The sequence below is a fragment of the Rhipicephalus microplus genome, chromosome 2 (assembly GCF_043290135.1).
Source record: "Rhipicephalus microplus isolate Deutch F79 chromosome 2, USDA_Rmic, whole genome shotgun sequence".
NCBI lineage: Eukaryota > Metazoa > Arthropoda > Arachnida > Ixodida > Ixodidae > Rhipicephalus > Rhipicephalus microplus.
The window spans coordinates 27,123,266-27,148,520 of record NC_134701.1 but is presented as its reverse complement, the minus strand read 5'-3'; the positions used below and the strand labels follow the sequence as shown (position 1 = coordinate 27,148,520).

Here is a 25,255-nt window from a genome sequence, read left to right as displayed (position 1 = left end):
TGGTACGTGTGCGCGGCTTCACCTCAGTGGAAGCGCAGTGGGTGCTTGTCAGGGGTGCGCCAGACGTCAGTTTTTCTGCAAGCATAGCGCCGGCCCGCAGGTGGGCGGTATGGCGTCATTGGTGGTGGCGGCAGTGTCTGGCGGTAGAATTGGGGCAGGGCAGTGACCTGACGCGGGCGTGAAAGAGTGTTGTGGCTTACTGCAGCGGCATAGCTCAAAGCTTCCGGTTCAGGCTGTTGTTCTTCGGGGATACCAAGCGATTGTCGAGCTTCCTCGTGGCCAGTGTAGGCGATTGAATCAACTTGAGGCTGTGGCGAAGGTGATAGCTAGTGCAGCTCCTCTCGCATGATCTGTTGTCTTGTGCAGGTCATCAGTGCTGAGGGCATGAGCCTTGGGGCAGTGTGCTATTGAAGAGTGGTGGCCTTGTGCACATCTCGTGTGTCTTTTCGATTGTTGTGGACTCGGTGAGGAATTCTTCAACCATCTTAGGGGGGTTGCGCACAAGCCTCTCAAACAACTCTTCCATGAGACCTTACATCAGGAATTGGAGCTTCTTCTCCTTGGCCGTGACGGGTTCAGCATGACGGAATAGCCGGGTCATCTCTACTACGAAGATTGTCACATTCTGGTTGGGGAATTGCACACGCGTCTCCAAGATATTCACGTCACATTCCTTGTGGGTGATCATTGAATCAAACAAAGGTGAAAATAAGAAATGGTTGTGGCAATATTCAGCATCTATACATATACAGATGAAGGAAAAGTGTGGAATAAGATGAAGAGGAAAAAGGCCAGCAAACGTGTCCATTACTTCTGGGTAATGCCCTAGGAAATTGAAGATCAAGCTCACTTGCTTGATCTGCTCAGCATTATAGTTCTCCCAAGTGAAAAACAAAACAAAAACAAAAAAGAATGTGCAGGTAATCTTTCGAAGCCTTTCCCCTTGCTTCCTTAGGGTCTTCAAATTCAGGTCCTTGCCTAGCTTCATCGCTTTTCTTTCCAGCTGCGCGGGGTCAAAGCTGATGGGCCTGAAATGTTTCTTAATTGCTGTGGTCACTTTTGATCCAAATGACGCTTGAAAAAGACAACAAATTTGCTTTTCTTGTCGGTCGGTGTCGCTTCCAAATTCTCTTTCAGATAGGTGACATTTTTCTTAAGAGGCAATCACGAGCTTTTTGGGAAGCTATTAATGGCACACTCTATGTTACGAGATGGCTTCTTTCGTTACTAGCTTTGGTTGCAGCATGCAGCTTTGGAATGAGGCTAGTGACGGTGCAAGAAGCCATCTCTCTCATCGTGGAAAACGTTGTGCGATTAATAACTTTAGGTAAGAACGGAGATTGCATCTTGAAAAGATTGCCACGTGGAGAAAAGATAACAGCTCAGTTGAATTTTGTAACAAGACCTACATACAGCACAGAACTGGCCTGGCATCCATCATTTCGCATTAAAGCTTTTTGCAGAAAAATATGTTTTTTAAAGCTTGCACTGAGCCACGCAATGCTTGAAACCGTGAAGCTGATTGATCTCATGCTTATTTGTTGCTATATCCATGTAGAACTTGGCTGCAGCTAGGCTGAACTTGGTGGTTAAACATGCATACTGGTGGTACAGCTTCCAGCTCCTGAGGGTGTATCGCTTTTCATTGGTGCAGTACGAATGCTGGGCCAGGGCATGACACGAACAGTCGGAGCACATCTGAGTATGTGAGACCTTGCTGTCAAGCACGTTCATAAGAGGTATTCATCTTGCGTGTGTGATTTGTATAATCAGAATTTTCAATGCTGTCTGTTCTGTTCTAATTCTGAGGCTACGTATTGTGGATCGAGTCGGCGCTGTGGATTTTGTACTCTAGTAGTGGCAAGCTCGGCTTCACAGTTTACAGCTGTTTCCTCACGAGTACAATTTAATTCTGGGCGACTCATGCCTGTGTATGGTTAGGCACGAGCTCTACACTGGCCTTTTTTATAACCCCAATTTCGCGCACTCGTTCTGAGAGGCAAGCAGCAGATGCTGGCATGTGCTGTCTTCAGAGCATGTGCCAGCAGAGTTATTGCATGCATGTTGATGACAGGGTGTTACACGACCGACAGCCTTTCTGCTTGCAGAGAAATTAGAGGTAATTTTTGCTAGGTGGTTGCGCTCCCCAGTTCAGTGATGCTACCGCTGCGCCAATTGCGCCAGACTGTGCCAATGTGCCCTGGCTGCTACAACCTGCTACATTTCCTCAAAATTTGGCGATTCTGTGCCAAGCCTGCGCCAAAGGGGTGTACTCAGACTTTCAGAAACGAAACTAAATACATGAGGTTCCCCCATTGAGAGCGACATCACGCTGTACAAGTGTACGGGATGCAATCCGAGCCAAGCCAAATCATACTCGGCTTTGTCGGTTCTCTGGCCTTGTTACAGTGTTTGTACCACGATCATAGAGGAGGTCGTGGTTGGTACAGTGTTCTAGCACTGTAGCCTTGTTGCGGTAACTGGCAGTCGTGCATGCTGCTTCAGTCCATTGAGGTGCTAGGTGCGTGAACGTGAACTTGAGTTCGTGCGCGGGACTGGGTGGAAAGCCTCGTCGACTGCCCTTGGCGATGGCATTTTCAAAGCTGAAAGGTTTGTGCATTTTCCCTGTGTTTTGCGCTTTTGATACGCGTTCCACTGCCTGTCGATAAGAATATCATTTCATGAGCACGTTTAGGCATAGCAGATGATGTTTAGGCATAACAAATGATGGAGCGGCTTTTTTTACCTTGACAAGACTAACTGATGGCTGATTTACTGTTTATTGCTGTTGTAATGGTGGTAAAGCACGCATTCGGGCAATTTTACTGTCGGATTTTAATGGGCGAGCTTGGGGTTATCGGAGGCGCTTTGGTCGTGTCGTGAAGGTGCTGCATGTTTGTTGCCGGAAATCGCGGCCCGCTGTCTTTAACAATAACACTGGTATCAGCGGCCTATCGCTTTATATCGTGACAGTGCTGACGTCAGCAAAAAAAACATGCCTGTGCAACGCGTGGCAGAGCCTAGCTTTGTGTTGTAAAATAGCGTACGCTAAGTTAGTGTTCAGCGCTTTCACCCGCTAATTCGGCACTTAACGTGGGTCAAGACGGGTATGGCGCATGTGCAGTGGCGATGAATGCAAACGCAAAGGTTCACGTATGCTATTCAAAGTTTCCTCAGTATTTATAGTAGGTCGTCCCGCTGCTGGTGTTTTTGGTAGGCGCTCCTCGCCTGATAGCTGTCGAGTCGCTCTCGATTTTTGATAGCATTTTCGTAGTAACAAGCAATTTTTAGTTTGCCTGCTGTAAATCTGCTATTATACAAAAATGAAAACTTCATTTTTTTTCTTTCTCTGTTGTGCAGGCCGTTGCACGAAGTTCAACGCGGACGTTCTTCACGAGAGTGATGAAAATGGAGACAAAAATATCAATATGGTGTCGTCAAGCGGACGAAGGAACTGCATTTTGTGTTTTTTTAATCAAAGTATCAACTGTAGGCAACATGGCGTAACAGCAGTCAAGCGACATGCAACCATGAAACGACACATTGATGCTACCAGTCGTCATCGAGACGCTTCAGGTGTGCTGCAGCGGCCGAAAACAATCCAGCCGACTTTGGAATTCGGCAGTCCAGGGAACGTTTTGCAGTGTGACTGCGTGACAAACGCAGAAACTCTGTTTGTGCTTGGCATGACTCTCAAGGGCATCCCATACTCGTGGGCTGACACAGCAACTGCCTTGTTTCCCAAGGTGTTTGGAGATTCTGAAACAGCGAAGCAGTTTCGTTGTAAGAGGTTCAAGGCATCCTACATAGTTAGTGATGGCCTCGGGCCGTATTTCAAGAAACTTGTGCTTGACGAGCTGAACAAGCCGGATGTGTTTTTTTTCTGTTAGCATTGACGAGACCCCTCTTCCTGAACAGAGGTGCCAACAACTTGATGTTGTAGTTAGGTATTTCTTGAACAAAATGCAGCGAGTTGTTGTGGAACACCTACAGTCTTTCCGGCTGGGCTCTGCGACTTCAGAAATTTTGACTAGTGAAGTGCGGAGAGCAATGATGGACCTGCCGCAGAAAAATGTCATTTGCTTTTCTACAGATGGCCCTAATGTAATGAAAAGCTTCAGAAAAAAGATGCAGGAAGCATACCGTGACATCATAGACGTAGGAGAGTGCTGCTTGCACAATGTGCACAACTCATTTACCCGCGGCTTGAGTGCCTTTGGCTCGGATGTCGAGGCTGCTGTGGTCGATGTTTATTACTTTTTTTAAGAATTCTTCGGCTCAGAATGAATTGTTGAAGGCAGAGCAGGTAGCTTTTAATCTGCCTTAAAATGTGTTTTTGCGTCATGTCAACTCAAGATGGCTCACTTTGGGACCGGCTGTGGAGCGCTTAACTGAGCAATTCCTGGCTGTGAAATCCATCGTGTTATCAGATTCAACCAGCTGCCGCGCAGGCCAGTTGCGTGAGTGCTAGAGGAGGGCATTCTCTGACAACTATGTTCGCGAAACTTCTATTTATTAGAAACGTTTCCGAAATTTTCATGTCGTTCCTATCCGTTTTTCAGGGAAGTGAACCGCTGGTGCCATCGTCTGTATGAGGAGATGGTGGTTCTTGTGCAGAAGCTTCTTGGCCGCTTTGTCAGATCTGAAGCGTACAGTTTGGTAAATGGGAAAGATTTGCCATGTTTGGGTATTAATTCACCCGCAATCTAAAAGGCCTCTGTAGAGGTAGGGGCAGACACAGAGGCAGTTATGTCAATTTGGGAACCAGCTGAGAAAAGGGCATTTCGGTTGGGTGCTCCAAATTTCTACCTTAAGGCCACTGACTACCTGCTGTCAAGACTGCCATTTCAAAACATGACACTGCGGAGCCTGCGATGCCTCTCTCCAAATGCCAGGGAAGAAGAATCATCAGGGTCTGAGCTGAGGTGCCTGGCTATGAAGTTGCCTCAAGTGATACAGCCTGGTGAAGTTTCAATGCTGATGGATGAGTGCACTGTTTTCCAGCTGGATACACTTGAAAGCGCCGAGAACATTGATGAATATTGGCGAGCTGCCTTTGACTTGAAGAAGTGTGATGGAACAACCAAGTACCCACTTCTTAGTAAACTTGTGAAGGCCTTGCTTAGCATCCCCCACGGCAATGCTGATGTAGAAAGGGGCTTCAGCGAAAATCGCAGGTTACTGCAGGACAGGGCTCGGCTGACACTAGAGAGCATCAATGGCATTCGCCATGTTGTGTGCTATGGTAAGCGCTTTGACTCTGACCCCAGTAGCTTCACTGTTACACCTGAGGTTCTCAAGGTGGTGAGAAATTCAAAGAAGAGGTACTCTGAACGCCTTGCCTTGGAGAAAGAACAGTCAGCTAAGCAGCCACGTGAGGAGCCTGAAGCAGGCCCAAACAGTGGAGGTCGAGATCTTCAAAAGGAAGTGGAGACTGCTAAGAAGATGCTCACAAATGCTGAACTTCTAATTGCCCATGGTCTTAAAACAAAGGACTTTGCCGAAGTTGAGAGTGGAAATTCTCTTTTAGCTTCAGGGAAATCTCGACTTGAGATGGCCATTCAAAAAATGGCTGGAAGTAAAAAAAAGCCTACCCGCAAATGATCTTCCTGTAAACATCTGATAGTTTTTTTAATTGCTATTATATTTTTTGTGCTTGTGACAGTTTTCTTTTGTTCTTTTCTTTTTACACTAGTTCATTGGAGCTCCGAAAATGTTTTTCGGTAATCATTTTGCATTTTTTTTTTTTTCAATTCTGTGATTCACATTGAGTAGCCATGTGTGTGGATGGTACCCCTGATTGGTATACCAGTGTACTGTGTGTTGTACGTCGATGCTTTTGTAGTTGATCATTAGCCATGCTGCTATGCGGGAGTCATCTTATTTTCTGAAAAGCTTATTCCAGTTGTTGTTGAGGCTCATGTTATTTTTCACTCCAGAAAAATTTGCTGTGATATTTAAGGTGCCATTTCTGTGATCTTTGGTGTACAAGTATGCAGAAACTCCTGTTGTAATCATTTTGTCATTAGTCAGTTTCTTAATGATGCTATGTTTCTATATCATGTTCACTGAGCTGTTTCTGTGATATTTAGTACAAGCTCATCTGCGATATGTTTCCTAGTCACTTGTAATAAAGTGCTGTGACTCAGTGTTTCTTTATCATTTTTTGTTTACTAATTGCAGTTAGGTTAGATTTAGGGTAATAATCATAATTCTGGGTTCCTTTAATTCTTTATTGTGCTTGAAATTCATGCAGAACATTGTTTTTTTATTATTTATTTATTTTATTTATTAGAATACCCTCAGGGCCCGTAGGGCATTACAAAGGGGGTGGGTACAACATTTTATAACACACACGAAAAAAAGACAAAGAAAAGAAACAAGTGTCAGATGCGCAAATCACGAAGGCAACATAAATAAACTAAAAATGTATAAGTAAGAATTCAAGCACATACAAGACAAAGATAGATAATGGAAACTGCGTATAGTTACAAACATTGTGCTGGTGACAGTTTTCTTTTGTTCTTTTCTTTTTACTCTAGTTCATTGGAGCTCGGAAAATGTTTTTCGGTAATCATTTTGCATTTTTTTTTTGTCTAATATGAATACAGTGCGTGTCTTTGAGATTACTTCAATTACCACCTGCTCCAAAAGCTAGTTTTGCTGCTCCAAAACGCAATTTATGCCCTTTGTGTGTAAAAAAAATGCCATTTTAAAAAGAAATGTGCATTTGAGATAGGATTCTAAAAGCGTTACAAAGTTCACAGCCTACATATCTATTTTAGATACAAAATAGCTTCACCGCCATTTTTATTGAGGCACTGGTTAACCACTTATAGCTATCCAGAATGGAAAACGGAGTGAGAAAGGTCACCACGATGCTTGAACGCTCGCAGTGAAAGCTACTAAGCTGGTATTATTCGAAAGCTACTAAGCTGTTATTATTATGCATCACGTTCTCTAATAATTGTATGGAATGATAGTGACCTTATGTGTGTCAGCACTGAAGAAAGCAGTTGGGGAGTATTGATTGTTCTAATTTGCTTAGCTAAGCTTGCACTTGCAGAATCAATTTATTCACACATGGAGATCATAGTTTTTCAAACTTTTGATAAGCCTGACTTTATAAGCATCAATTTATTGTTGATGGCCTCTAGTGCTTTTTCATTATAGGCTTGCCTAGGCATAGCCACAAAGGTGCCTTCCTTATCGGGCTGCATTAGACAGAATTCGTTAACTCCATAAATAGACACCACGCATTGCATCACTCACACTTGACAACCAGGGCTGGCCTTGAGTATAGCGGCCATAGTATAGGTGCTGTTGTTATGAAATGTGCTGACTTCTCGCTAGAAAGAGTTCTTTGCATATCATGTTCTCACCTCTGCCAAGATGAACTATGCAATCACTGAGCAGGATTGCATGGCTGTAGTTTGGCGAGTACAGAAGGTTTGTGTTTATCTGCATGGCCATCATTTCACAATTGTTAAGGACCACCAAGCCGTATGCTGGCTTTCTACCCTGAAAAATGTGTCTGAACGCTTGAGACTGTAAGAGTATGACGTTGACATCATTTACAAGTCAGGCAAAAGACGTCAGTGCTCTTCCTCATGGCCTGCTACCTGCAGCCATTTCCCTCAGTAGCTGTGCAGTTCCTGGTAAGTTGCCTTGCTCGCCTCAGTGGACCACCTGCCTGCTAACAACAATCGGCAATTAAACTCTCGACAGCTGCTTTACCCATGTTGTTGGTGCATTATAGATCACCTTTCTGCAGCTTCCAGTCCCCTTAACGCCTGGCTTCGTTGCCAACTCTCGCAATATATGCAGAAAAATGGCATACCGTACCACCACAATTACCACCCTGACAATGCTGTGTACCCTTCTTATCACGCTCTTTGTGATGTCCCGTATTTAACGCATCACAACAATTTGACTGCTGGCAATCTTGGCTTTCACTATGCTTACGGCATCATTTCAAGTCGTTTTTTTTTGGCCTAACCTTTCTGCTTGTATGGTAAGATAACGTAGGTTTGAGCTACCCATGCGAGATACGGGAACATCCGACATATGCTCCTGCCAGCCAATAGCAGGTGTTCTCACAACACTATTTGAGATAGTAGGTGTTGACCTTTATAGGTCTCTTCCTGTCATTGGCACTAGAAATTAGTGACTGCCATGGATGATTTGACACATTGTTCCAAGGCAATCTTTGTGATTAGTTTCAGAAGTTGCTGACTTTGTACTTGAGGCCATTATCATAAAACTTTGTTTATTTTCCTGAGCCCCTATGGCAGGGAATTTCTATCACAAAAAGAACTCCCAAATGCTTTTGGCACTGCACCCAACTGCTTCTAGCTGCCCTTCTGAAACCAGTAGTCTGACCAAAAGATTTTATAGCATTCTGGCCAACATTATTTCCATCTATGGTCAGCCAGATCACAAAAACTGGAATGCACGTCTACCATTCCCTACTTTCACCTAAAACAAAGCCGTTCAGTGCACAACCGACTATGCAGTATTTTCTTGTTTACAAGCTGTGTTTAGATAAGAACGTTGGTGCATGGATGCCGACCTTAGAGCTTGATGAAAAGCGAAGATGGTTTTTTTTTTGATGATCTTCAAAATATTGCATTTTCAGAAACATGCCACTAGTTAAATGTTTCTGCTTAACGTTTGCCACTAAACTTGGCAATTATGTTCTGCAAATTTTTACCCTAACATGTGGCAATGCTCTCAAAATTTTTGGGAAGTCTGAGTTTCTGCTGAAAGATCAGTTTCCTCTGTACTCTGCAGCGGCGTTAGTGCAAACAGGTGTTTGGTATGTGGCAACACCGTGAACCGGAGCCAACAGGGGGTTTTTAATTTCGTCCCACACCTCGCCGTGCATGGCTTAGCCGTAACCGAGAAAGAGGGATCCTGGGGGTTAAGCCAATGCTGGGTGGACATTTAAGGCCCCCGTTGGAGGCAACACATCCCTTAGGCCCCGGCTTCATGTAGACTGCACTCCTGGGCTGACTCACCCAGGGTAAATTGGCAGTCACCTTTTCCCATGTCTGCCTACATCTTCATCTTTATCTTCCACGTTTTATCCTGACCAGTCATCTTCTCTTATCCGTTTACTTCAAAGTTTTCTTGGTGGCAGGGGTTAAACTTGTGTAGTTACTCAACCTTGAGTAGTTATATTTAGTTACAGTAGTAATGCACGGCTCGCGTGTGCAGCCTTACGCTTCGAGTGCTCCAGCGTCCCCTAGTAAAACTTCATGGCGAGTGGCTGCCATTGCTGCCGAAAAAAAAAAAAAAAAAACAACTCTGTTATGGGAACACCTACAGATCCCCTTCTGCTTGATCACCTCTCTCTAAAGAGGGAACACACCGACGATCTTGTATATCTCAGCCAACCCAGACTATCCTTCCCAAAGTTTCATGTTATTCATAGTGAAAAGTCAGAAAAATAAGCCAGATCAATCTCCCCATTTGTCGTTGCAATATCTGACTGAATTATTTGGCCCAACATGTCTCTTAAAGGCAACGGAACCCACATATTTTTGCCTTGCCAAAAAGTAGTTTTCTTCCATAGATCTCAGTATCGCATCCCCGATGCTTTTACCCTATCTCATATAGAATGTACTAAAAAACTTGTATGGAAGTGACTATTTCGAGTTTGTCTTGAGTGCACCACTTCAAAATGACATGATTCGGCAAGCCCCTTGGTGGAAGTTGATTGGGAGCAATACCGAACTCTCACTGACATTAAATCATTGGACATAAGTGCTCTAAGCATAGATGATGCTGTAAAGTACTTTACAACTTTTTAAATTGATCCCACCTCTAAGCGTATCCCTGAAACCAGCGCTACAGGCTGCACGTGCAGTGTTCCCTGTTGAAAGGATGCATGCAAGGAAGCGCGGAGAATTCAGAATAAGACGTGGGGCATGCTGCGTGAATCTCCAACAATAGAAAACCTCAAACATTAAGCACATAAAATTCCAGGGAAGGAGAACACATTGACAAGCAAGACGAGAAAGTTCGGCAAGTTTTATATTCAGTATCAATTCCTACACTGATGAAGGGGAAGTATGAAATAAGGTTAAAAAATTAAAGGAGAGCGAACGTGTTCATTACCTCTGGTGAACACCCAAGGAGATTGCTTGGCAGAGCAAGCTTTACCCTTGCCGCACATTTTGAGCGCCTATCCAGCACATCGCACTACTCTGATACATTCCAAAGGCGTAGAGCACAAATGAAAAACAAACTGGAACGAAAATGTGTAAAAAACGACGCATATAACCAACCATTCGACAAAGCAAAACTGCCTGCCTCTTTAAAGAGTTGCAATAAGACTGTGCCTGGTCAAGATTGAAACACAAAAAAAAATGCTCCTTTGTCTTCACATTATATGGTTCTCTGGTGAGATTCTTGGAAGGAGGCTATTATAATTCCAGTTCTCAAACAGAGAAAACACCCATTCTGTGCTTCAAGTTAGACCAATAGCACTGACCAGGTGCCTTTGTAAAGTGCTTGAAAAAATTATCAACTGCCATTTACTACATTTTCTAGGGTCTAATCAGTTGCTTGACCGATACCAGTGCGGCTTTCGAGAGGGTAGACTGACCACTTACTATCCTATACGTATCGGATCACAAATCCGTGAGGCTTTTGTGCGTAATCAGTTTATTTGTTTATTACTATCAGTTTATTTGGTCTGTATTTCTCGACCTGAAAAAAGCCTAGGACACTACGTAGCGATTTGAAATACTAAGACCTCTCACACTTAGGCTTGCGTGGCTGGATGCTAAATATAATAAAAATTTTGTCTGACAAACCACATATTTTGTGTAAAGGCTAGAAATGCTCTGTCGTGATCCTTCGTGTGATGCCCTTAGTTTAAGGTGGTGTACTTAGTTGTACTCTTTTTATCATAAAAATGAACTCGTTGCATCTACATATGTTGATTCTACATATGTTGTTGATTCTACATATGTTTATTCTACATATGTTGATGACATCCAGATAGCATTTAAATCATGTGATTTGTGAACCGCAGGTTCAGCTTGGGCTGAGCAAGGTATCCAAATGGGCACATGAAAACGGGTTCTCCTTAAACCCACAAAAAATCGTGTTCTTTTTTTCTCGTAAGTGAAGCCTCCGCCTTGATCCCGAAATTAGCATACATGGTCAGCAATTGCCTGTAGTGGCAGAGCATAAATTTCTAGGCCCGATTCCTGACGCAACGCTCCCCTTTGTACCGCACATTAAATCTCTGGCAAACAAATGCATAAAAACTATGAACATCTTTAATGTACTCTCACGAACTACCTGGGGTAATGATAAAAAGTGCCTACTTAATTTGTATAAAAGCCTTGTACGTGCTCGCGTTGATTATGAGACCATCATTTATCAGTCCGTGACACCCAGCATATTGAAGATCCTTGATCCAATTCACCATCTAGGCTTTCGCTTCTCCACAGAAGCCTTCAGGATAAGCCCTGTTGAAAGCTTTTATGTAGACTCCAATGAATGGTCGCTTCACTTTCGGAGGACTTACGCAGCTCTTGTGTATTTTTTGAAAGCAAGTGGAAACAAGGTACACTCTGTACATTTGCCATAAACAATATGTCCAATTCTCGTCTCTTTCACAATCGCCCTGCAGGGAGAGAGCCGTACTCACTTCGGGTTAGAGGCCTGGCAGAGGAAATGGATGTCACACTTTTCGAACACCATCTAATGGTTCCTGTTGTGCAGGCTCCACCGTGGTAGGGGCAGCTTGAAGAATGATCTGTCTTGTATAAGTTATGAAACATGTGCCTACTGCACATATTCACGTCATTCTTAGAATTGCAGCATAAATACTCGTGTCCTGAATTTTTCACAGATGCAGATAAGTCTCATGATGGCATGTCTTGTGCAGACATTGGCCCATTCTTCTAAGATGCCGGAGTTTTGCTTTCAAAAACAAGCATATATACAGCCTAAGCCTTTGAAATACTGACCGCTGCTGAACATATTAAATAATTAAATATACCGAAGTCAATTGTATACACAGACTCCTTAAACTCGTAAAAGCCTTGAAATTTCTCAAAAAGCAAAAGAATCCTGTGATTATATTGCTTTATTCTGTTTTGTGCACCATTTATGCTTTCAATTAGCAGATAGTCATATGATGGGTGCCGGGGCACAGGGAGATGGCAGGCAACGTACTGGCCGACCAGTTGGCTGCATCCGTCCACACACACAACCACTTTTTCTGCAGCTGTCGCTGCAATGGATATTTTACGAAAATGACTCAGAATGTACTGAGAACGCTTATAGAATGCCCAGGCACAAAACAAGCTCTAATTAAGCAATTATTCGTAACTGGCCATCGACAACAATCCAAGCGAACCGATATAATAATTTTACAAAGAAACGTATATTTGCAGATATTTACGATGTTTAAACGCGACGACAATGGCTGGAACACTGTCGGTGCCACAAGGCAGTAGTGGGATTGGGGCAATATTTACCAGAGTAAGAATAGGACACTCGTATGGCACACACATTCACCTCTTGTCAGGTACAGATCATCCGATGTGCAGTAGACGTGGGGAGGCACTCGCCGTTCTTCATGTCCTGCTACAATGCTGTAAATTGGAAGCAGAAAGGAAAAAAGCACTTTGAAGTATATCGTCAGAATATCCCGCTTTTTCCTGCAATGTTTTTAGGAAATGAACCACTCGTAAGACATAAAGATACTTTGAACTTTTTGAAAAACGCTGCCGTATTATAAGTGATTTTCACGGGGAATTCGTTGCACATTCTCTCAAGAAGGGTGCTTCTTTGAAATCATTCGAATGCACTATTCTGCGAACCCTTGCTTGCAAAAGTTCTTGTGAGGCCATGGTGCTTTCATGTGGTATCAGCTTTTAAACACCCTGATCAATGGGTCTGTTTTGAATCGCTAAACCTCACCGTCATTTTACTAAATATACATGTTTTAAGCACCTTTAGTGCACAAGATTTTAGGCCCTCATACAGCCAACATACATTATCATTCATCACTATCTAACTATAGTCTTGGCGCTCTTTAGCCAACCATAGCTCTTGTGCCACTAAACACAACATATCATCATCATCAGGTTGCTCTGTAGAGACGTACGCCGCTGTAAGGTCGGCAGAAATTTCCCTGAAGACGGCACTTTCAATCTCCGCTTCCTTACACTTGGCGTAGGACGCTTGGCAATGTGTTATCACTTTCGCTGGAATTTTCAGGGGTGTCACCTTGGTTGTCTCAATGAACACGTTTAGCTCCTCAACACCAGTTTGTTCTGGAGAGAAATTTTCGTCAGATTGACATCCTTCCAGACACTCTGTGGCGATCTCATTGAAGCAGTTGAAGAATTTAATTATGGCACAAAATGTTGGTTTTTCTGATGTATGAGGCTTCTTCTGGCATGCGCTTTCTAAATAAGGCGGCATTCAAATCTTTCACATTTCGAAGGTTCCACTTGTAGGCAATGTTCTTCTTATGCTTATTTTTAGATAGTATGCACACAACGCTCCACAACGTAGCCTTGCATCTCAGGCGAGTGTTATACGCGCACATGTACGCATGTTTATTGGCTAGCAGATGACTTCCGGGTTGTGGACGACGAGCAGAAGCAAAAGCTGACATTCTCTAATGACTTCGACCTTTCTGAAGCAAGTTAAGCTGTGTCTTGTGTTCTTTTTTTTTTTTCGGGAGCTAGCAAACACGGTCGAGTTGCAGACGCGCCGCTGGTGCCGTCACGCACCTTCTGCATTATCAGATTACCGCCATGCCACCGAAAGGGATAAATATCCAGCGGTGGATCCTCTCTTCATGAGGTGTACGCAGGGTTGCATTCGCAAAAGACCTTGAAAGCGATTCTTGTGAAGCATGTTACTCTGCATTGCGACAAGCCCAGTGGCTGGGATTCACGAAGTTTTTGTGAAATGCGTAGAGAAACCTAGTTCTAATCTGGTCTTCGAAGCCATCCGTCGAGTTTTTTTTTTTCGCTTGGTCAACTTGTCATTTACGAGCATCCACAGAACACATTCACGACCTAAAAATATTGATAATGGCAACTACTGCCCCCTGCTCGCTCGATGTCGGCGTTACTCAGTTCTTGTCATTTTTACCAGTTTTTGAGCTTTGTAACTTCGTTCTCACAAAAATACTGCAACATGTTTTTACCGCTTAAGTTAAAGCATGTGCTTGGGTTTAATTCCGAAGAGTCAAAAGAAAATCTAAGATGGCTTTCTTTTTAAAATAGACTTCAAACTATGGCATTTTTAGAGACATGTCATCAGTTAAATGTTTCTGCTTAATGTTTGACGCCACTCTTGGCAATCACGTTCTGCAAATTTTTTAACCTAACATGTGGCAACGCTCTTAAAATTTTTGGGAAGTCTGAAATTTATATGCTTGGAGGAAAAACAAATTTTAAATTTGAGCAATATTGAAGTGTGCGTTGATTTCGAAATTTTTTTGCTTGAGAGGACAGTGCCAAAACTGTGAAGTAATGACGGTTTATCAATGAAAGCTGTTGTTAGTATGTGGTTTTATGTTTTTAGACATACAGCTACAACAGTTTTTTTGCGGTATCTCATCATAGTCCCATGTTCGCGAAATTGTAAGAAGTGATTGCAGCTCATTGGCCACTTCTGAATTCTTTTAAGAAAATAAAATTATTTTTTGCGGAATCAATTATGGTTTTGCAGTCCTGGGAATTCGGAAAACAAAATGTTTTTTCTGACAAACTAAAGGAGGTTGGCGGACACGCACAGATGTTTTTGTCTGAATAGAGCCTACAGATCTTTGCCTACTTCCTTTCTTGGCGTATCATTTTTCACTTGCAGTGTCCATTCCTTCCCATCCTTTCTTATAATATTTCTCTACTTGCTTGCGGGGAGAGGGTAGGGGGTGTCACTAGTATGCTTGCATAAACACAGAAGCTACACAATAAGGCAAGAATACGGTTTACGACACATTCATTACGGTTGCATCTTTCTGAGCTGGTGACAAAGTGCTGCTCTTGACATCACTTTGCACACCTGGTCTGTAGGGGAAGTTCAAGTCATGGTTCAGTTGGTCTTAGTTTCGGAGCAGTCTTTGTCTATTAACTATTGTGTGACACGACTTGTCATACCAATCGACTGCCGTTACCACAGTAAGGCAGTGGTGTATGTCTCTTGCATCATAGATTTGCGGTAGCTGGGTTTCTTCCTCATCTACGTGTTATTGCGATCATCATCATAAGTTTATCTATCTATTTTCATCTGTGTGTGCTCATCGTCATTGTGTACATGGCGTTTGCTTGCTCCCAAATTCACGACTAAAAAGATGTCATTCCAACTGAGATGTCACCGTAGGCTCATGTCTATTGGCTGCGAATGATTTTCTTGAGCTACGTAATGCATGAATGTGGAGCCATGCTGTCAAAAGGCTCGTAAAATGTGTCTCACATCGTCACGGGAAATTGAAATGTCAGTATTTAGAAATAATAAAAAAGAAACTTTGGCATATTTGAAAACTACTAGTCAAAGATCAGAGTCGAGGTTTCTAGCAAGTTCCTGGTCAATACACGAGAGAAATAAATTTTTATTGAAGACAAGCGCTATGCATGGCACAAGAGAAATGCCTTTTCGTTTCACGTAGAGAGAGTCGCTGAAAGAAATGTCCTTAAGTAAAATTCAAGCAGAGTCAAGGAATTGTCAAACGATAAACCACAACAATCGATTAGATCAGTGCTACCAATATCATTAGTAGACTCTGCAATGCAGGTAAGAAGGACTTATCGTATGCTGCTTGCTCTCTGCAAGTGCACGTCTTAAATATATATATATATATTTGGGTAGAAATAAACGAGTTGAAAGTGTGGAGCCTGTCCTGTGTTTACTTGCTCTCAATTCATTTCTCTAGCGCCCCATTTGACATGCTCAGGCATTGCACAAGCATAGGATTAGTGTGGCTGTTTTCTAAAGTTTTGACATGGGGCAGTTCAGCAGCTGTGCTTTTCATTGTTGGTACAGAGCAGCATTCAAGGGGCCATGACACGATCATCCAACAATTCGTGGTTTTCAGTGAAAACTAAAAGTAGAGGTATATAGAAGTAGAGTATATAGAAGTAGAAGTATATTATTATGCCTATGCAGATATGAGGAATTCGTTGTAAAAGACTGTTTCTGTGCAAAACAAGTCCTGCAAGCCAGCCGTGAAGCCCACCCATTGCTGGCGATCATTTTGCCTTGGCACTTGTGACGTCATGCCGAAGTTTCAGCCGCTGCAATAGCGTTCAATTTCAATGCCAACCAAATTACTATCTCAATTTCATGAGCTGCTAACCAGAAGAAAATATTGTTGGCTGCAATGCAAATGCTTGCACAGCTAGCTCCTTGTTACGTCACGGCTCACGAGTGCGCCAGTGTTTCCAGACTCTCGGGCCGCTTGTGTGTTTAAGAAGGCATTTGATTATAAATTAAGCCTGCTGATTTGTGATTAAACAACTTAAAGCTTGACCCACATAACTATCTAAAATAGGGTTTCATGGCCCCTTAAACAGGAAGGGTGGCAGAGGAACCTGGGTGGCTTGGTTCCTGTGGGAAAGCAGTTTTCGCTGAGATTCTGCATGCTTTGCAAATTTTTTGATTATCGGTTTCTTGCAACAGACACCAGCAGCGAGGTCTCCATCAAGGACGTCCAGAAGAGGCTTATATATGTCCGCTCTATCAGAAGGGTGAGTGCTTCATTTCAGCTGTCTGGGCACACGCCTACTTATTTCAACTTACTGCAGCCTTGAAGGACTGTTGCAGCAGAGGCTGAATACGAAAATTGGAATACAACACAAATGACGGTAGATGAAGATCAGTGGTCAGTAATGCACAAAACAAATCCATCCAGTGGTAAAGGTTTATCACGGCTGGGTAAAGCATTGCATATGCCTGTAATTTGTGAACAAAGCTACATGCTGCATATTTGTTTGGGGAATAAAAAGTGACATTTTCAGCACCTGATGATGTCGGGTGGATGTTCGTTCAGCGGTATGTAGTGATGCGGTTCCTGAGTAAACAAAATCATGGACACGGAATTAGATTCTAGAGAGTCAGCGTGATGACGAGAAGAGAGATTACTAAGATGAAGACTCTGCAGATAACTAGGTGAAAAATACCTGGCGTAGCAGGGACATACAAAGTATATTGCTTTCTTCTGGACAGGTTCAATTTTTTAATGAATGATACTAATACAAGAGCTCTTTATTTGTCTTACCATAATATTGAGCTGTAGAAACTTGCTCGAGCTACAAGTATATTTCATTACTGTGTATAAGATCAGCAGAGGACGAGTCTATCAGAGTGCTCTATGATGATGTTTCTTTGTGACTTTTCTCTGACATAGTATGCATGTGGCACAGTTGGAAAAGTTTCACTCTGTGGAAGCTCCCAACCACCATTACTCCGGGCATGCTCAGACATTGCCTGGCTTTTAAAAGCTCTGCCTGCATTTTGCACTGGAGCTATATGCAGAGGAAGCTCTTTCCTGAATGCATTCTTTGGTGGGTGGGTGTACCAGGCAACGCATTCATTGCGTCGTGCTCATAACTGGCGGCCAGTATTTATAGGCACTAGAAAATTGGGTTGTAGGTGCTCGAAATTGACAGGCAAAATGCAGTTTTAGGCACCCAAAATCGTAAATATAGAGACAATAAATTTTCACCAGAATTCAACTTTTTGAAAAAAAAACAAAACACACACATGACCTGTGTCTAGGAGAGGAAAGCTAAAAAAAAATTATATTTATGATGGTACAAAGGCACCAATGGTTCAGCATAGCCATGCAATCGTCCTTATTCCTGCATGGTTTGGATAACACGGTCTCTTTTTTTGTTGTCCAGCATGGCGAGTAACGTATCCATTGTCGAACAAACATGCCCCTGGGCCTCTTTCAGTTCGGCATGGCTGAGGACAGCAGAGGAGTGAATAGCCAGACTGTTAAAAGCGCAGGGGGGTCTTTTCGGTTTGTATTAACCGGGTCTAATCGCGCAGGGTCGATTTCTCTCCGTCTGTGAACACCTTCAAGAACCCCTCATCGGGCTTGAGTATTTCGATAAGGCAAGAGAAAGACATGCACTGGGTGTCTGGGTGCTATCGATCTTGTCTGCCAAGATTGGCAATGCTATGCACCCCGGAAAGAAGTGAAATGTCACGCTGAGTGACCCTTGCCCATCATCTGACGAGTACATGGCCCAGCATGGTGTAGGTAACGTAAAATAAGGAATGGCACTGCGTACGTCAAAGTAGTACGCGACACTGCGAGAATAATTTGAGAAGACGTGTAATTTTTGCTATCTGAAGCTTAAATAGAAGAATTAAAGTTGATAGAAATTTTAAAACATGCAAACTGAAACTGCGTGCATTTTTTTTTTACTTTGAATCGAGCTGGCCCCATCTTTTACAACGCTTGATGTGTTTTTGGTAAATCTGCAGAGCAGTTGCAGCAGCGCTACACTGTGTGTTGTGGTAAGGATGCATGATTCATGCCAGCCTGTCTAAACGTGCACGCATAGAGAGATCCGTTGTGCAGAAACGGGCAGTATATTATCCAGAATGCCGAAACGACACAATACAGCTTGCGTGCACAACTCGGCTTCGGTGTTTTTTATGCTAATGTAATCTTGTGTGCACATGACGTGCTCATGCGTGTGCGTCTTCTGATCTCCCTGTTCTGAGTTGCTCCGATACCTAGTTGGGCCCCGCCGCGGTGGTCTAGTGGCTAAGGTACTCGGCTGCTGACCCGCAGGTCGCGGGTTCGAATCCCGGCTGCGGCGGCTGCATTTCCGATGCAGGCGGAAATGTTCTAGGCCCGTGTGCTCAGATTTGGATGCACGTTAAAGAACCCCAGGTGGTCAAAATTTCCGGAGCCTTCCACTACGGCGTCTCTCATAATCATATGGTGGTTTTGGGACGTTAAACCCCACATATCAATCAATCAATCAATCAACCGATACCTAGTTGGTCCGAAGTCTACACGGGGCAAGTGGCAAAGGTTTTAAGCACACTTCCTCGCAAAACGCCTATGAGTGTAAGTAGACGTGAGTATGAACGTGAGAGCTTATGTGTGTAAGTAGGTATGAGTGCTTAAATATGAGTACAAACTTGCCCATGCCTTAACCTTTGCACCACTGTGTGTTTTAAGGGGAGATGGTACTAAAAAAAACTTTCTTTAATTAGTAGGCTAGGCCTGTGAAATATTTACTGTTTACATAGGTTTTCTGCTGATTTCAAAATTGTAATCAGTTTTATAGTAGGTTGCACAGTTGTTCTTTTGCACCATGACTATATGTGTAAACTATATATATTTTTGGACGCACTTTTCTTGCCGTGAAACTTCCTGATTATAAGCCATAAATGGCTCATATAGCTCTGCATTAACTGTAGAATGCAAATTCCTATCACTAAAGTGTGTATTAGACCATTTCATCATCATCATCAGCCTGACTACGTCCACTGCAGGACAAAGGCCTCTCCCATGTTCCGCCAGTCAACCCGGTCCTGTGCTTGCTGCTGCCAATTTATACCCGCAAAATTCTTAATCTCATCTGCCCACCGAACCTTCTGTCTCCCCCTAACCCGCTTCTCTTCTCTGGGAATCCAGTTAGTTACCCTTAATGACCAGCGGTTATCCTGTTTACGCGCTACATGTCTGGTTCATGTCCATTTCCTCTTCTTTATTTCAACTATGATATCCTTAACCCCCGTTTGTCCCCTAATCCACTCTGCTCTCTTCTTGTCTCTTAAGGTTACACCTACCTTTTTTCTTTCCATTGCTCACTGCGTCGTCCTCAATTTAAGCTGAACCCTCTTTGTAAGTCTCCAGGTTTCTGCTCCGTAGCTAAGTACCGGCAAGATACAGCTGTTATATACCTTCCTCTTGAGGGATAGTGGCAATCTACCTGTCATAATTTGAGAGTGCTTGCCAAATGTGCTCCACCCCATTTTTATTCTTCTAGTTACTTCAATCTCGTGGTTCGGCTCTGCGGTCATTACCTGCCCTAAGTAGACATAGTCTTTTAATAGTCTTTTACAACTTCAAGTGCACTATTACCTATCTCGAAGCGCTGCTCCTTTCCGAGGTTGTTGTACATTACTTTCGTTTTCTGCAGATTAATTTTAAGACCCACCTTTCTGCTCTCCTTGTCTAACTCCGTAATCATGAGTTGCAATTCGTCCCCTGAGTTACTCAGCAATGCAATGTCATCTGCGAAGCGCAGGTTACTAAGGTACTATCCATTAACTCTTATTTCTCACTGTTCTCATTCTAGGCATCTGAAAACCTCCTGTAAGAACACCGTAAATAGCATTGGGGAGATTGTATACCCCTGCCTTACACCCTTCTTGATTGGTATTCTGTTACTTTCTTTATGAAGCACTATGGTAGCAGTTGACCCCCTGTAGATTTCTTCCAGGATGTTTATACATACTTCATCGACGCCCTGATTCCGCAGTGTCTGCATGACGGCTGATATTTCTACTGAACCAAACGCCTTCTCGTAATCTATGAAGGCTATGTATAGTGGTTGGTTATACTCTGAGCATTTCTCTATTACCTGATTGATAGTATGAATGTTGTCAATTGTTGAATAGCCTGTTCGAAATCCTGCTTGTTCCTTTGGTTGAATGAATTCTAATGTTTTCTTTACTCTGTTAGCAATTACCTTTGTAAATAGCTTGTATACTACAGAGAGCAAGCTGATCGGCCTGTAATTCTTCAAGCCCTTGTCATCTCCTTTCTTATGTATTAAGATTATGTTAGCGTTCTTCCAAGACTCTGGTACTCTTCCCGTCTGGAGACACCTCGTAAACAGGGTGGCTAGTTTTTCTAACACAATCTGTCCTACATCTTTCAGCAGATCTGATGTTACCTGGTCCTCACGAGCAGCTTTGCCTCTTTGCATGCTCTCCAAAGCTTTTCTGACTTCTTCTATCATTACTGGTGGGGTGTCATCTGGGTTACTGCTAGTTCTTATAGTATTAAGGTCGTGGTTGTCTCAGCTACTGTACAGATCTCTGTAGAACTCCTCCGCTATTTTAACTATCCTATCCATATTGGTAGTTATTTTGCCTGCTTTGTCCCTTAGTGCATGCATCCGACTTTTGCCTATCCCAAGTTTCCTCTTCACTGCTTGACGCTTCCTCCCTTTTTCAGAGTGTGTTCAATTCTCTCCATGTTATACCGTGTTACATCGCATACCTTACGTCTATTAATCAACTTAAATAATAAAAGTTGTAAGAATTCTTTTAGAGGCTCAGCCTGTACTAATTACTATCTCAGTTTTTTTGTCATGACAGTAGAAGCTTGTGAAAGCAGGGAAAAACAAAAAATACATAATTGTGCAAAAAACTCAATTTTCCAACAGCATCTCCCCTTCACGATGCATGCCACCGGTTATGGTCTCCAAAGAGTTTCAATAAACGAATTTCGGGTGTCCGCCTACCTTCTAACATGTTAGTCTTTGCCGCAGAAGGTGCTCTCCTACACAAAAAGGCCACTTGAGGTGTCTTGCGCAGGAACGCCAGTCCAGCTTTTGACGTGTTATCTTGCTGTGTTTCACACAATCTAAGGGAAACTGCAGCAGGAGTGAATGTACTGGTTGTATTTATCAGTGCCTAGCAAAATAAGCAGTCTGCGGCTGTAAACCGATTCCTCCAAAAGAAAAATTGACATGTGCAGCACATGAGAAAATTCGTTCATTGCAAATCTGGAACTGTTTATCAAATTCTGTTGTTCTGTGACCCAGTTACTTCACACAGACAGGGTAATGCATAAGTGAGCAGCTTAGAAAGCACTTCTTTAAAGTGAATGAAATGCTTTCAGATTGTCATCTTGCGATTCTTTGCAGAAACTGCGGGTATGTACCTACATTTGATCAAAGTGTTGTTGTAGTATGACATAGTAAAAATGAGCTTACTCGACTAATGATTGAGAGTCAGCAGATCGATTTTTCTCAGTAAAATTTGCTTTACCTTGCCCGACAAAGAGCTGAATTTTCTCCGCATGCGTAATAGATCTTTCCCCTCAGGTATTTTTGAGTGCTTGGGCTTATTTTGTGCTCTGACTACCAAAATGACGCATGGTTGGTTTTGTTGGGTACATCAAAAAATAAAGCTTGTCATGAGTAGCACATGGGTGTCCTGTGTTGTGCCATCATTGTGCCTCGCTCTCAGGTTAAACCAGAAAGAAGTATTATGGAAAGAGCATAGGAAATGCAGTTCTGCAGGACGATAGGTGGTACTTGTGCATGTTGCGATCGTTTACATGTTCTTTATGGATGCGAGGACGCCAACATTTTGAAAAGCAGTCTTGTCTTCTTAAAGGCTCTTACTGCATACCTTAGTGCGTGTATGTTTTGTAGCCTTTTGCATCAACCAAAACAGGTGAGGCTAAGGAATGCAAATGCAAAAATGGTAGTGACGGTGGTGCTGAGTAAAAAGGAAAAAAAAAAACAGGGAGAATATTGAGATAAGCTGGCGTTCTGAATTGGGTGAATATAAGAGGAAGCTCATCTGTAAAAGAAGCAGAAAAATAAAAAAATAAAGAACAAGAAATTTTGAAAGAAGAGTTTCTTGCTGCTGGATCTTGGTTGGGAAAAGTAAGAACCACCTAAAAATTTGGCGGTGAACGGAAAAGCTATAAATTCATTAAAACAATCTTTTTACTGTGCATTTCCCATATAAAATAGATTCAAGATAAAAACATAGCCGGACTTAATTCAGAAGTTTCATGCACTGGAGCCTGTCGACATGCTCAGAATTCAAAGAGTCTCGAATCCATCTTAAGCAGCATTTCTTTAAAGGTTGATTTGCTATGAAAACCACTGAGAATTAAGCCTATCATCTAGAAATTCCTAGTCGCTGTGCACCATGAAGTTTTACATGGTTCTCGACTTTTCAGAAGTGTGATTCAGCAGCAAAACCCTTCCCACCTGCCCTCGCTTCGTAGTTCTCTTTTTTTTTCCTTCCTTTCATTTTAGTTTCTTTTTCTTGTCTGTCTTCCTTGTTAGTATTTTTTTGTTCAGATGTTCTTTATTTTAATTGCCCAATTTGATTACACCAGCTTGTCCCATCTATTAGCTTGTCCACTAGCTTGTCCCACCTATTCCCCAGTTTTTTCATTTGCCTCCCTGTCCTCTTCTGTTTTTGCAGTGGGAAAGGCTACAAAGCATACACATGCTAAGGCAAGCACTTTCAGGCTTAAAGGCAATAAAACTTGCTTTTCGAAACGGTTGCTGCGTCGTGCGGTCAAAAGATTTTTCATTGCATCAAGCTTTTATCTTCTCCTGGGCTTTGGGGAGATAGGTTTGCACAAGGCTTACCTACTATGTGCAACCGTGTAGGGATGCGACGTCCTCCACTGCCGCTGCGTGCGAAGACGTTGCGGCCAGGTTCGTCATTTTCTCCGGCACGGCGCAGAAACCACGCACGAGGCAGGCTAACAACAACGGGTTTATTAACCCAAGATGCAGCACAGTGCGAAACTCACGGGCTTGCAGGCCGTATAGGGAACTCCGCAAGACCGAGCAAGCACGCTTGCTTAGGGCGCTACGACTCCCGCACAAGGGCCAAAGTCGAACGCTCGAACGAGAAGCCGCCTGCTAAGCAGTGCGTCAACCTCTCGTGGAGGCCTGAGAGCATCTGCCGTGACGAGCGAATCGTCGGGCACAACGCAGCTCGTAGGAGAGGAGGGTGTCACACGCGCCCAATGGGAAATGACGCTGCGTTGTGACGTAGGCCCGCGCAGCGCACCAGCGCAGCGTGCCCGGACATGCCAGCGCGGGAAGAAGCCGACGGTCGACTGGCCCAGACCAAGAGGCGCCCTGGCAGCGATCTTGGCGGATGCCGGTGCTTATGCGCGCCCGGGCCACGCTGGTGGCGGGTGTGCGGCAGCTGGGGAATGAGGCGCCAGGTAGGAGGGCGCTCTCGATTCCCACATCCCCCCCCTCCTAAGACCGAGAAGGCCCTAGAGACGCCACATGAGCATCCACCGACACCGAAAAAACTGAGGTCCAGGTCCATGCCGTCCACGAGATCGTCGACCGCCCCAGTGTCTTCATTCGGCGGCGTCTCAGCAGGAGCCTGGGGCCTCGGGAGGCCGGCGGACACCGCAGCAGCGATGGCCGACTTGAATGAAGAGTCCGTGACGAGCGCCGCCACGACCGCCTGATTGGAGTCGGTCGACAGGTCAGGTTGAAGGCCCGGGCCAGGCGACACCGCCGGAGCGGACAGGACCGCAGGGGCACCGCCAGACTTCGCTCGGTGAACCCGTGAACGGAGGTGGGTAGCCTTGTGCACCAGTAGGACACCACAAGCGTCGCAGTAGGAGGACTCAAGAACTGGGGGCATCGAGGCACCTCCGGAAGCGTCGAGTAGGTCCGAAAAGGTGCGTCCACAGAAAGGACGCAGGATGCACTCGGGGTCTACCCCCACCCAGACTATGCGTTGCTTGGACCAGCGACGAGTCGACACGACGGCGACTGGGGCCTCAGTGCCTTGTTGGAACGTCCACGTAGCGACTTCACGACGAGGCGGTGTAGTGAACGAGTGACGTGCCTCGCACTCACGGGTAGCGGTTGCATACTCTCCTTTTTATTAGACGTTCCACAAATATATACAATCACAAAGACCCAGTGTTGCCAACTCAAACACAGAAACCGAAACTACAGGTACTATATACAGGATACAACATTTTCCTTCTCTCATTTATTTTTTTGATTTTGGGAAGGTGTTAGTACGTTAGTATAGGTTAATTGCACACAGTTAATATGTGGAACGAGAAATACACAACAAGAAATACACATCAATATATACACACAAAATTATCTATACACATGCCAAAAATATTGAATACATTAGGTAACTGGTACACCAACTAAGGAATATTTACACATTCACACTTTATAACCATATCTGTCCGGTCGCCGTCTCTCTCGGTGCGGCTAAATGCGACGACCAGGTGGGCACGACACCACAGGTTCTTCTGTAGTGTTCACGGGCGGGCGTGAAACAGTTTCTGAAGCAGGAAACTGTCCGGCGGCTGGTCTCGTTGGCGAGTGGGAATTGTAGTCTGCACTAGGCACAGGTTTCCCTGTGGGAGCACTTGCCTCGGCGGACGCTGGCTGCCATGTTGCAGCGAGAAGCGTTGCGTCAACGGGATCGTGATGGAACGAATATTCACGCCCTGCAGTATGTTGCTGAAGGCCATTGT

General features: G+C 43.9%; 1 protein-coding gene across 6 annotated transcripts in view; it reads left to right on the top strand.

The window, feature by feature from the left end:
* Nucleotides 1–25,255, top strand: part of LOC119169167 (DENN domain-containing protein 2D) — a 647,735-nt gene that overhangs the window by 65,868 nt on the left and 556,612 nt on the right. For all 6 annotated transcript variants that reach the window (XM_037420269.2, XM_075886337.1, XM_037420270.2 and 3 more), the window contains one exon: nucleotides 16,666–16,733. In XM_037420269.2, coding sequence (XP_037276166.1) covers nucleotides 16,666–16,733 — 68 coding nt within the window. The remainder of the gene's footprint in view (nucleotides 1–16,665; nucleotides 16,734–25,255) is intronic.